General features: G+C 47.8%; 1 protein-coding gene and 1 long non-coding RNA gene across 2 annotated transcripts in view; both read left to right on the forward strand.

Moving 5' to 3' along the window:
• Positions 1 to 6643, forward strand: part of LOC307108531 — a 49102-nt gene extending 42459 nt beyond the window's left edge. Inside the window, exon 3 of the long non-coding RNA XR_013814323.1 lies at positions 927 to 6643. This is a non-coding gene — a long non-coding RNA (uncharacterized lncRNA). The remainder of the gene's footprint in view (positions 1 to 926) is intronic.
• Positions 6644 to 11658: 5015 nt separating this feature from the next.
• The window catches only part of CDHR3 (cadherin related family member 3), a gene marked incomplete at its 5' end in the record, with an annotated part of 57182 nt that continues 56789 nt past the window's right edge, over positions 11659 to 12051 (forward strand). The window contains one exon of the mRNA XM_079786089.1: positions 11659 to 11704. Within this exon, the coding sequence (XP_079642215.1) occupies positions 11659 to 11704 (46 nt within the window). The remainder of the gene's footprint in view (positions 11705 to 12051) is intronic.

The following is a 12051-nucleotide window of genomic DNA, read 5'->3' on the forward strand; positions in this document are numbered from 1 at the left end:
CTCCTAACCAATGCACAGACAGTGGACTGTACAGGATTAAGCTTCAGGACCCGTCCTAAGGCTACACACTTGTGATGGTTAATTTTATATTTCAACTTGGCTAGGCTATGGTGCCCAGATGCTTGATCAAACACCAAAGTGTTTCTGTTACTGTGAAAGTATTTTAAGATGTGATTAACACTTAAATTAGTAAACTTTGTGTAAAGCAAATTATTCTCCATGGTGTTGGTGGGCCTCATCCAATCAGTTGAAGGCTTTAAGAGCAAAGACCAAGATATCTTAAAGAAGAAGGAATTCAGACTCCAGACTGCAACATAGAGATTCTGCCTGAATTTCCAGCCTTTCAACTGATGAATTGATTAAAAAGTTGCAACAATAAGTCTTACTTGAATTACCAGACTGCCCTGCCCTTCAGATTTTTGGAGTTGCTGTCCACCACAATCACATGAGCCAATTCCTTAAAATCTCTCCCCCTCCCCCACTATTGGTTTATTTCTCTAAAGAACCCTGAACTCATACAGATTTTAGTTCTGGGAAGTGGGGTGCAGGTGTAACAAATACCTAAAAATGTAGGAGTGGCTTTGGAATTGGGTATGAGTAGGGGCTGGACACATTTATAGTGCACAATAGCAAAAGCATGGATTGCCTTGAAGAGATTGTTGGGAGAGAGTGAAACATCGATGGCTGCCTCCTGCAGGCCCCCTATCGAGAATCGAGCCAGCAAATGGGGCATGTGCTTGACTGGGAATGAACTGGCAACCTTTCCATGTGTGGGAAGACATAAATGTTAAAGCAGATTCTGATGAGAGCTCAGAAAGAACAGAGCTGTAGAGCAAGTTTCTATTGTCTTGGAGAATACACATATCAACATGAACAGAATGTTGCTAGAAATATGAGTGTTAATGGTACTTGTTGTGATCTTTCAGATATTGGGTCACAGACGCAGACAGGCATGGAGGCAAGATGATGTGAAGAGACACCGGGAGAAAAGAGCCCCCCCAAACCAAGGAGAGGCCCAGCACAGATCCTGTCCTCACAGCCCTCAGAAGGAACCAGCTCTGCCAACACCTTGATGTTGGACTTCTAGCCTCCGAACTGTGTGACCATACAGATCTGTTGTTGCAGCCACCCAGTCTGTGGTGCTTTGTTCTGGCAGCCCCAGCACATTATCACTGTGCTATGAGCCTCCGTGGTTTCTTACAGCCCATTTGTCACCAGTCCAGTGTGCCAGGAGCAGGTGCTGAGACAGTATTTGGGGGTGCAAAATGTTTAGTAGGGATCAAACCCTGTAAAAGGAAGGGGAAGGAGCCATCATCAAAAACAAATGCAAATGACATGACACCAGTTAACATATATGGCCAGCTAGTCCTGCTTTAAAAATAGAAAAAGCTCAAAATAATTGAATATCAGAAAAAGTATAGATGATCTTTAAACTTGACTTATACCTATTACACGTGTTTTCCCTTATTAGTTTATAAAGAGTATAACACAATTAAGGGTTTATCTATTTTCATATGGAGGGAGCTTTATAATCTACAATTTGGATGGAATTTTTAATGCTAATAACAATATCTTATCAATGTTAATCAGACAATACTAATATTTAGTTAGAATTTAAGTCAATATAATTTAAGGTAATTTTTTTTCCCCAAAAAAAGGATGGGGAAGGGATTAAGATTGGGCAGAGGGAAAAGTTGAATGACAATGGACATTCAAGGAGGCCTCAAGCAAACCAGTGTTGAGCTCTGGACTTAATATTGTCCATCGGGGTGGTCTTGCATTGGGTCAAAAGGACTGGGACTTTCTCCCCATCGGGCTCCGTCCCTGGATGCAGGCTGCCACCGGAAGGGTGGCCTCTGGCGAGGAGGCTCTACTGAAGCCGACCCTGAAGGCGTGGGCAGTGGAGGTTTCCTTGAAGGAGGAACCTGTCTGCACACCTCACGTCTCCCACGCTGCTCGTGGAATAGCGAAGAGCAGGACACCGCTGAAACATTTTAGCCAATCTGCATATCTTGAATACCTTTAACTTCATCAACAAGAGTCCATTTCTAATACCATACTTATCAACAACAAACTAATTTCAACAGTAAAAATTACTTTCTGACCTTCAAACGCTAATGCACAAAGCCTCAGGTATTCAATGAGAAGCTCTTGAAGTGGCTTTTCTGATAAAACCACTAGCTGACTCTCCTGGAGGGGAATTTTCCATTAGAGCAACCGGCGGCCCTTAGTGTAACGAAGAGCACGACTAACTGCCTTACTGAAGTATTTGAAGTAAGTCACAGACATCCCAACAACTTCCACTTGTCGCTGTGTCTGTGACACCTACTCTCTCATCTTGCTCAATCTAACTGTCTTAGGGATTATTTGGTTGCAAAGAAGAGAACCTATTGGAATTTATTGGGGTTTACTGTCAGGATACAAGGATTTGACAAGGCAACTCCCAGACACTGAAATTGGCAATGAAGGCTCTTTGGGCCACTCAGGATGGATCTGAGGTGCTGGGATCCCAAGTTTTCCCTGCTTCTCGTGGGCCTCAGGGTCCCCCTTCCTCTGCTTTTCTCTGTGTCTGCTCCTGTCTCCCGCTTCTCTGCCTTTCCACTTACTCATCAGCACATGTCCCAGGCTTGGTTCCACATAACCACCATCGTTTGACCATCTCTGTGTCTCTCAGGTTAATGTCTTGAGAAGAAAAAAAAGGAGGAGGAACTATAACTGGCACAGCCCTGCCTATGGCCTGGGGTCCCTTGAGTTAGCTGAGCATTGCGGTCCATCATCTGTGGCCAGGGTTGTGGAAGAGCAGGGTAAACGGGCTCCTCCTTCCAGGGGCATTGGGAGGTCAAATTCCCCAAGAAGAAGGTGGATAAGGGGAGGCTCTCACCAGCATCTCTGGCATGCCTACTCCAATGCCAGAGTCTCTCACATGCACACTCCTGTATATGTGTGTGCGTGCACGTTCATGCTCACATGTACACACACACACACACACACACACACACACACACACCCCACATGTAGTAGATTAAACCAATCCAAGAGTTACTGCCATGTATTCAAATTATAATATTCAAATATACACATAATGTGTCTTCCTTGATTTGGTTCCTATAGAGATGTCTTTTCTTTCTCTGAAACCTCATCTCCATTGTAACCCAAGGAGGTCTGAATTGACTCCCTCGGTGATGGTTGCTTCTACCAACACTGGCTGCCACCGTGGCTAGGATGGCGCAGTCTCCCTCACAGACTCCACATTATCAAAGGCTGTGAGTCAAGTAGCTCACAACCAGGCCTAATACAGAGTTGACTTCCCAAGAACATGCTGTCCTCTGTCAGCTCTAACAACTAGGCCTCAGCATAAGCTACCAACCCGGTGAGTTGACTCATGAAAGCAGAGCGTTTTGTTATCCTGCGTACATAGGAACCTCAGATTCTTCTCTGTGTTTTCTTTCATGCTTGTTGCATCATTTGGAATTGCCCAGGGAACCTGGTGTATCAACTAATCTTAGCAGCGAGGCATTATAAAGCAAGCATAGCAGTGATCGAGAGCCCTGTGTCCAGCTTCCTGGAGCCACTCGCCTTTGCAGGACAGGGCAGCCCCTGACCAGGGTCATTAGGCTCCCTCATCCCCATGCCCTTTCCCCCTGAGCCTTACATCCCTTTAACAGGGGCAGAGCCTTTATCCCCAGTCAGAGGAAATGCAGAAAAAGTGGAGACATCTCAGGAAGAAAGAACCCTGACAAACTGACGACCTCAGAAATACTTGAAGAGAAAAGGCATATGGTTCCTTCCCAGACCCCCTTTGTTAGGGGAAGGAATACGGGATACCTGAGTAAACACCTATATTTATCTGTTTCTCCCATCAAGTTCATGTGCCTACAGACTTCCATGAATAATTAGATAAGGGTTTGCTAGAATATTCTCTCCTGAAAAGCCTGTTGGAGAGGTGTCCAAATCTGAGGGCACGTTAAAAATTTTCTTCTTTTCAGGTTTACCTCAACCTGGCTGCCCTGGCAAGTCTTCTCAAGTGCCAAGGGGTCCAGACCAGTGCGGCTAGGCCAGTGGTACTGCCCCTTGCCACATGGCCCCGGAGACCCTCACCTGTGACAGGGCGGGTCACAGTGTCCTCAGCCCCCGGGTGTCTGTCTAGGTGTGTGGGCGACTCCGCATGCCAACTTTGCCATAGAGCCCTCGTTTGGAAAGGGGCCCCATGGTTCTCACATCAGCCATTGCCCTTAGGGGTCCCCTCGCTGCAGAGTCGCTGGTCGGGCTGGCTCAGTCACCTGTATTCACAGGCCTCCTTCCCAGGCTTTTGCCTAGGGATCCATAGCGGTTGGGGCTCTTCTTATCTCTCCAAACAAAGCCCACAAAGTGTTCATTCACCTGTCCCCTTTCCCCATAGGCAAGCTGGATGGCCATTAGGGAAATCCCCAAGTTTAAAACACCAAAGAGCCTGTCCTCTCTCTCTGAGAGGCAGGAGCATCCAGACCCCAGAAACCCCTTCCATTCTTTCCTAAGGAACAGCTAGCTCCTCACCACCCCGCCTGCTCAGCGATTGACAGTGTGACTTCTTGTTATAGCAGCAAACAACAAACAAACAAAAGGGAGAACAAATCAAAACCAAACCAGATCTAATTCTCGGTTCTGTAGGTTCTTCCCCTGTACCCCTCCCACACACAAACACCTTTTCCAGTTCCTTTCCTTTCCAGTGAATACAGGAGTAGGAATGAAAGAGAAGAGGTGATAGGAGAGGGGGCACCATTCTGTGTAAAAGGACACATGTGCTATCTATGTATGTGGGTGTTCTGTATAGTCCAATGATCAGGGGCTGAGGGACTACCAATGTAGTGACCTGGATCCCAGCCTCTGGAGCCCAATTGCCCAGGTCTGCGTTCTGGCTCTATCACTTCCTAGATTTGTAAATGTTTCTGTGCCTTCATTTTCTCATCTAGTGAAATGGGGGATCATAATAATACAACCATCGCATAGTGTCGTTGTATGACTAAACAAGTTAACACATACTCAGCATGTAGAACAGTGTATGGCCCATAGAAGGAACGGCTAAAATGCTTGCTCTGTTATTTTAGATAGCTATAATACAATATTTCTGTTTCTGTCACTATAAACTTGACCATCCCTGCTTAGAAGTGGGGGGCAAGTCTAAATGATAATTTATTTGTAATGAATTCCTGGCTATGTCCAAAAAAGATTTAAAGTGGCTGAACAAATACAGTAACTGGAGAATTAGTCAATGAGGGTCTTGTTTGTAGTTCTTTTGTAAAGGATAATCGTTTTTGACTGGAGGGAAAAACTGCCTTCTTTTTTGTTTGTTTACGATGGTGATGTAGTTGACAGCCCCCTAACCCTTACGTAGGGAGACCTTGATAAAACACTGAGAATGATGTAGGGGTTCAGTAACTCTTATGCGAGAATACTGCTTTTGAGCGGTTAGGATGTGCCAGGACAGGACACGCATGGATGATCCCCTTTGATTCTCTGTCAGCTCTCCAATGGAGAAGACACTGTGATTCCCACTTTGCAGATGAGGAAGCAAAGTCAGGGTAAATGGTTTAGGAGGCTAGGTTCAAGGCTAAGTCCAAGGCCAAAGGCTTTCTGCTCTGCCTGCACCCACCTCCTGACTGGATGAGACACTTAGCTTTTCCAGATTCTACAGAGGAAAAATGAGAGGAACTGTTACCTTCTGGCTCCTCACATCTGGACGAGGAAGGATAGGCCCCTTACCTGGGTATCTAGTAATGTAAGCTTGTGGAATTCATATCAATTTCTGACATGCAAAAGAGGCCATAAACAATGAGCCTGACCTTAATTTAAACACTAAATTATTATGTTTGACAAAGAAATGTAAACAGGGATTTAAATGACTCATGTGCTTGCAATTGGTGGTTCATTTATTACTGTTTTCTCCACAATAGCCTCTGTCTGGGATCTAGGGACAGGTTTGCTACACAAAACCTTGCCACTGGTTCAAGCTCATTTCCAACATTTCTTCGTTGACTCGCTCATTTGTTGAACAAGTTAATGGTGTTGTGATCTGCACTGGGCAACAGTCATGAACAAAGCAGACATGGCCCTGCTTTGTGGAGCTCACAGTCTGATGGGCTAGCAAATGACCTCATGAAGAAATACACAGTGAAAACTGTGGTAAGAACCACCATAAAAGGAACAGAGGTGCTTGGAGGGAGAGTGAGGAGGAGTGGGCGGTCAGGGAAGGTCTCTTTGAAGAGAACATTTCATCGGAGATGTGCAAGATGAAAAGGAGCCAATTATGGGAAAGTGGAGAGTGTTTTCTATAAAGTAACATACAAGAATTAGTCATTTACTGCACTGCTCCTACTGTTATTATTTAGAATAGGACAGAGATAGCAGGGCAGAGAATCCATTTATATGACATGTCTAATATAGGGCAGTCTATAGAGACAAAATGTAGATGAGTGGATGCCAGGGCTGTGGGAGAGAGTGGGAGGACCTTGCGGAGTGACTCCTATGGGGGGTGGTGTGATGAAAGTGTTCTAAAATGGATTATGGCAATGGTTGCACAAGTCTGTGAGTAATTTTAAAAACCACCACTGAACTGAACAGTACAAGCAGGTGCATTGTATAGTATGTGAATTATATCTCAATAAAGTTGTTATTAAAAATAAGAATGATCTGGAGTTTACTGGTGTGAACTGGGCTCAGGCCCATGCTAATCATCGTCTTAGACCCGGAGTCAGATGAGGCTAAGCCCCGGGGAAGTCATACTTCTACAGACCTCTACCCATGAAGCCAGGGAAAGGGTCCCACCAGCGGGTCCTGAGGGCTGAAGGGTAGCAGAATACATCACCCCAAAATATTACTGTAGGAGTCTAAGCCATGCCACCCAGGATGTGCGACTTAGTGTATTGATAATTTTGAGCTATGGGCACTGGAAAAATAGCAAATGCAAGGAGAGGCTTTCTCTGAATTCCCTCTTCCCCCTAAAGACAGATCCTCCAAAAGGAGCTCAATTATCATAAATCCCCCGTCTGGGAATTTTATCAACCAGAGGAGATGCACTCTTACCACAGGAAAGGAGATGGACCCCACACCCAGACAAACATCACAAACCGTCATACCTCCCATCTATTCTTTTGCTTTTCCCATCGATTCTTCTGAGGTCCATTCTCTTTCCGAAAAGTCGTTTACCCTCCCCTAAGATCACTTACACACCCCTCCCCTTTCCCTACTGTGATGGTATTTAAGCCCCAGTTGGGAGCAACCTCAGGAGTTACTCTTTTTTCCCCTGAATCTCTCCCAAACTTCTGATGGTTTTTCTCTTATTAATCTGTCTTCTATTACAGAGGACTCAGCTAAGAACTGAGAAGGGTAGAGGGTAGCTACTGGGCTTGGCTTTGAAGCAGACCCTCCCGTGATCCTCAGGGTTAATGAGGGAAGGAGTGTCCCTGGGGTCTGGAACTCGGGAGCGCTGTAGAACTTCTTTATTTCCCTCCCACAAGGCCTGAGGGGCCCTCGCTGGATGGGTGTTAGAGCAAGGAAAGAAATGGCACAGGGCAAGGGAGTATAAATTAAATTTATTAATTCCACCATTTTTGAGCACCAGCTATGCATCTGGCACAGTGTTGGCTGTGAAGTAACTGGGATACAAAGAAGCAGAAGAGCTCCTCTGGCCTGGAGAAGCTGGCTGAGCGGCCCGGAGACAGTGTGAGAGAACTGCGGGTGCGGTGCGGAAGCCGGGTGCCTGCTAGCACAGTGGCCCGCACAGGAGACCAGGAGAGAGCTCACCGCCACTCCTCCTGAAGTTTCGTGCCATCAGCTTGGCTGCCTTTGCTGTGAGTGTGGGCCTGGCCCTGCGTGCTCTCTTTCTCCAGGGGACCTGTGGTGTAGGGGTGCTTGAATGGTGGAATCTGGGTGCCGTGTCCTAGAGTTTGGGTCCCTGAAGCCGATAGTTCTAGTAACTGCATAAACATGGACAGAGATATAAAGGCGACCCCCCCCCCCCCCCGGGTATAAAGGGGATCAGGTTCACTGGCCAGCCCCCAGTGCCCACGGAACTACTAAGGAAACTTAACTGAACATGCACAGCAGCACTTCTAGTTCTCATCCTAAGTCTATAATATTTCAGGTACTTTATAGATTACTAGAGGTCCGGTGCATGAAACTCATGCACAGAGGGGGGTGTCCCTCAGCCCAGCCTGCACCCTCTCCAATCTGGGACCCCTTGAAGGATGTCCTACTGCCTGTTTAAACGGGCAGTCGGACATCCCTCTCACAATCCAGGACTGCTGGCTCCCAACTGCCTGCCTGCCTGCCTTCCTGATCGCCCCTAACCGCTTCTGCCTGCCAGCCTGATCACCCCCTAACCACTCCACTGCCAGCCTGATTGACGCCTAACTGCTCCCCTGCCAGCCTGTTTGCCCCCAACTTCCCTCCTCTGTTGGCCTGGTTACCTCTAACTGCCCTCTCCTGCAGGGTTGATCACCTCCAACTGCCCTCCCTTGCAGGCCTGGTCCCTGACAACTGCCCTCCCTTGCAGGCCGGGTGCCTCCCAACTGCCCTCCCCTGCTGGCCATCTTGTAGTGGCCATCTTGTGTCCATGTGGGGGCAGGATATTTGACCACATGGGGGCAGCCATCTTGTGTGTTGGAGTGATGGTCAATCTGCATATTACTCTTTTATTAGATAGGATGTAACAGTCTGTAGGCTGTCCGCAATCCCTCTGTAGGAAGTGTGTTCCAGGTTCTAAGTCAATGGATGTGTGGAACACAACGCCTTTGTTAGCAAATTAGACACTTGCAGTAGCGTTAGCTAGATTTCAGGAAAGTCCCTTTAAATACTCTAAGCACCAGCTTGAGCCACTTGCTGCTGGGCCAGCCATGCCATGGAAGAAGGCTTCCCAGATCTTTCGTGTGGAGCTGGAGGGGTGCCTGCCCCAAAGATTCCAGCCCTGCCTTTGAGCCGCCCCATTCTCCCCACCTGGCTGAGACCCCGTAGAACCAGGAGGACTCAGGGTGTCAGAAGTCAGGAACAAGAGGGCAAGGGGCTTTAGGGTCCCATTCAGCCTCTGTGTGATTCTGGCCCAGCCGGGTCCTTGGTGCTGGGACCATGTGCTTTCGGAAGGAGATGGGAGCTGGACCAATGGACAACAGAACATCAGAATGGCAGACACAGCCTCAGGACTGGACCCAGAAGCTGTAACTACAGGAGAAAAACCCCACAACCAATTCCATACTATGGCCCTTACGATCCCTGGACCAGGGAGGGGAAGGAAGCGGAGACTCCCCTTAACTTGGTGAAAACAGGGCAACATGAAGAACACTGGGTAGTCAGGCTGAAAATTAAATAGATGTGAGTTTCTTTAATTCAAAGGTTTAATTGTTCTGACGGTTTCCATAACTTAATCGGAGCCATCACTTCAGCTTTAATTATGAATAATGAAATGGATTATTTGCAGTAACTAATATGACAGGGAAAACTGAGAGGGGAGAAATTGGTAACTTGGCAACTGTGTATTCATTCATCTTCTTTTCAGCCCATGTTTATGGAGTACCTACTGGGTTTCAGCCTTTGCCACGGTCCTATAGATGTGCTATTCGGGGAAAAACAGTATCATATAGCCCAGACTCCGGTCCAGTTTCTTTCACTTCATTATCTCATGTCCTGCTCTCAGTAATATTCCATGCAGGTATTATTGCTCCGATTTATAGAAGCACAACTGAAATTCTGAACGATTAGGTAATTTGCCTAAGGTCACACAGCAAAACCTATGCTCTTTGCCACCCAACCTGTCTCACACCAAAACCTACAGACTGACACTCTGAATCTTACTTCCTGCTTCATGCAAGTAAAGTCAGCTTTTCCTAGGGTAAAGGTTGTTTTGTGTTTGAAGCAGGCAAGACAGTGATTAAAATGTACTTTGGGGAAATTAACCTGACAGTTGTCTGTGCAAGGCATCGGATGCTACTGAGATGGTCCAGGCCACCGGCCGGGACCTTAGCCAGAATGGTGGCAGCAAGACTGGGAAAAGGGGCTGTAGGAGGCACCCTGGGGGCTAGAAGGGGCCTGCTAAGGCTTTGGGTGTGGTGGGCAGGGAAGGAACACAGCCTTGCTGCCCTGAGTTTGGGAAGCAGGGGACACAAAGTTCCAGCTTGGCCACTACTAGTGGCTTAACCTGGGGCCAGTCACTCAGCCTCTCTGAGCCTTGCTTTCTGTGTGCCCGGAAGGCGCTATACCCAGCTCACTTAACAGTCTCAATTCAGGGGCACATAAACTGAAATGGTTTTGTGTTTTAGACACGCCTCTGTTAACTGTCCCTTAATATCTTGCTTCCCGGTCATTTTCAGTTATTCATGGTCCACCACAGTTTTTAAGGCTTCTATTTCAAACTTGACTTAGATCTTATTTCCTGCTACCCCCCTGCTACTGGCTGCTGCAGCAGGGGGAGCTGGGGCTGCCAGTTTGGAGCCTGGGCAAGTGGTGAGGTCTGGCTCCAAGAGGCTCCTCTTTGCCCTGGGCAGGACGGTTAAGGAAGAAGGAGAGGAAACGTGGTGAGTGTCCCCCTTTTGCTGGCCTACGTTGCTGGATCTTACCATGACTGTGGCAGCTACTGACTCAGACTGACTAACTGGCCAGCAGGGAACAAATGCGGGTTTGCTTGTGGGGCACACGTGGTCTTCAGAGCTCCTGTAGGGACTCCTGCTGCTCATGCTCCTGGTGGGGAGGATCTGGCTCAATGCCCCCCACCCTCCTCCTGCCACTAGCCTTGAGCTTCCGGGCTTCCCTCACCCAGTGGGCCGTTCTTGAGTGAAAGGAAGAGGAGAGATGGTCCAAGTCTGACTTCCTTCCACTGTATCCACTGCTATTGTTACTGCACCGTGTCAAGGGGGCAGGCTGCTCCATGGCCATCTGCCCCCTTTGCTGCCATTGCTCCTTCTCTGAGTGGAGGCTGGACTCCAGCCCAGCTGTGTTTCACACACCAGGCCTGTAGCTGGCATGGGCTGCATGGGACATGAAAGCACTATTTAGGGCGGCACCTGCCTCTGAGGGGCGGGCACATCACTCCCTGCTGGGCAGAAGCCTCGTGCGACTCCAATAATCTTCCTCCACAGACTTCTTTGAGGGCTATAGTGGCAGTGGTGGTGATGGGAGTCAAAGGGCCATGTCTATCGCCGCCTTGAAGAGGGGTCTAGTCCCAATTCCGAGTCCAGTTCATCAATTCTGTCAGCAGAAAAATTCCCACTTCCCCACCCTACTTCTGAGAAGGACAGAGTGCCTGGCTATTGAGACCATCCTGGATGACTGCGCTCATGTCCAGCTTTTACTATCATCTCAATGTTCTTCTTTTTCTTTGCTCTTTGACTTCCCTTTTTGGGGCTCTCCATCCGCACAGTAGGTGTGGAATTTTGAGATGGACTCTGAGCTCACCAGGACGGGTTGGTTGGCCTCTTGGGTACCGTGCAGTCACAGAAGCAGGTAATCGAAGAACAAACATTCCTGCGGTGTTTGGAGTCTCCCTTAGTTACCACCAGGCATCTGTTTGATTTCTTGCATAGCAACGAAACGGGGAGGGGAAGATGAGCGGCATCTGGAATGCACTTTGATATAAGGTGGGATTCCGCTCCTGGGTGATTTGCTGGAAGTGTGCACAGAGGTGAACTCTCAAGTATGCAGGAAGCAGCCCTCCTCCTGTTTCTCCTGGGGGCCATGTCAGGTAGGAACTCATTTTGCCACCTTGTTTGCTCGACTCAGTTTACAGGATATCATTGTAGGATAAAGTCCTGAAAAAGGAAATTGCCTCTGGGAGGCCCAGATTAACTGTGGGCTTATCTGCACTGATGAATGAAATGATGTAGCAACAGGAGCTGCAGGAGGTAGGGGTAACCCAGAGAACGGGGTGCCTATAGAAGCCACAATCTAGTCCATGTCTGTACAGAATTCACTTTCCCTCTGGTGTTAACTGGCCTGAGCTGGAAGTCCTTCCAAGACCCAAAGTTGGGAAAATAATTTTCATAGCAGAGCTTAGTGTTGCAGAAGAGGAATTTTTTTTTTTCTACTCTT

This window comes from Cnephaeus nilssonii, assembly GCF_951640355.1.
Source record: "Cnephaeus nilssonii genome assembly, chromosome: 12".
Classification (NCBI taxonomy): domain Eukaryota; kingdom Metazoa; phylum Chordata; class Mammalia; order Chiroptera; family Vespertilionidae; genus Cnephaeus; species Cnephaeus nilssonii.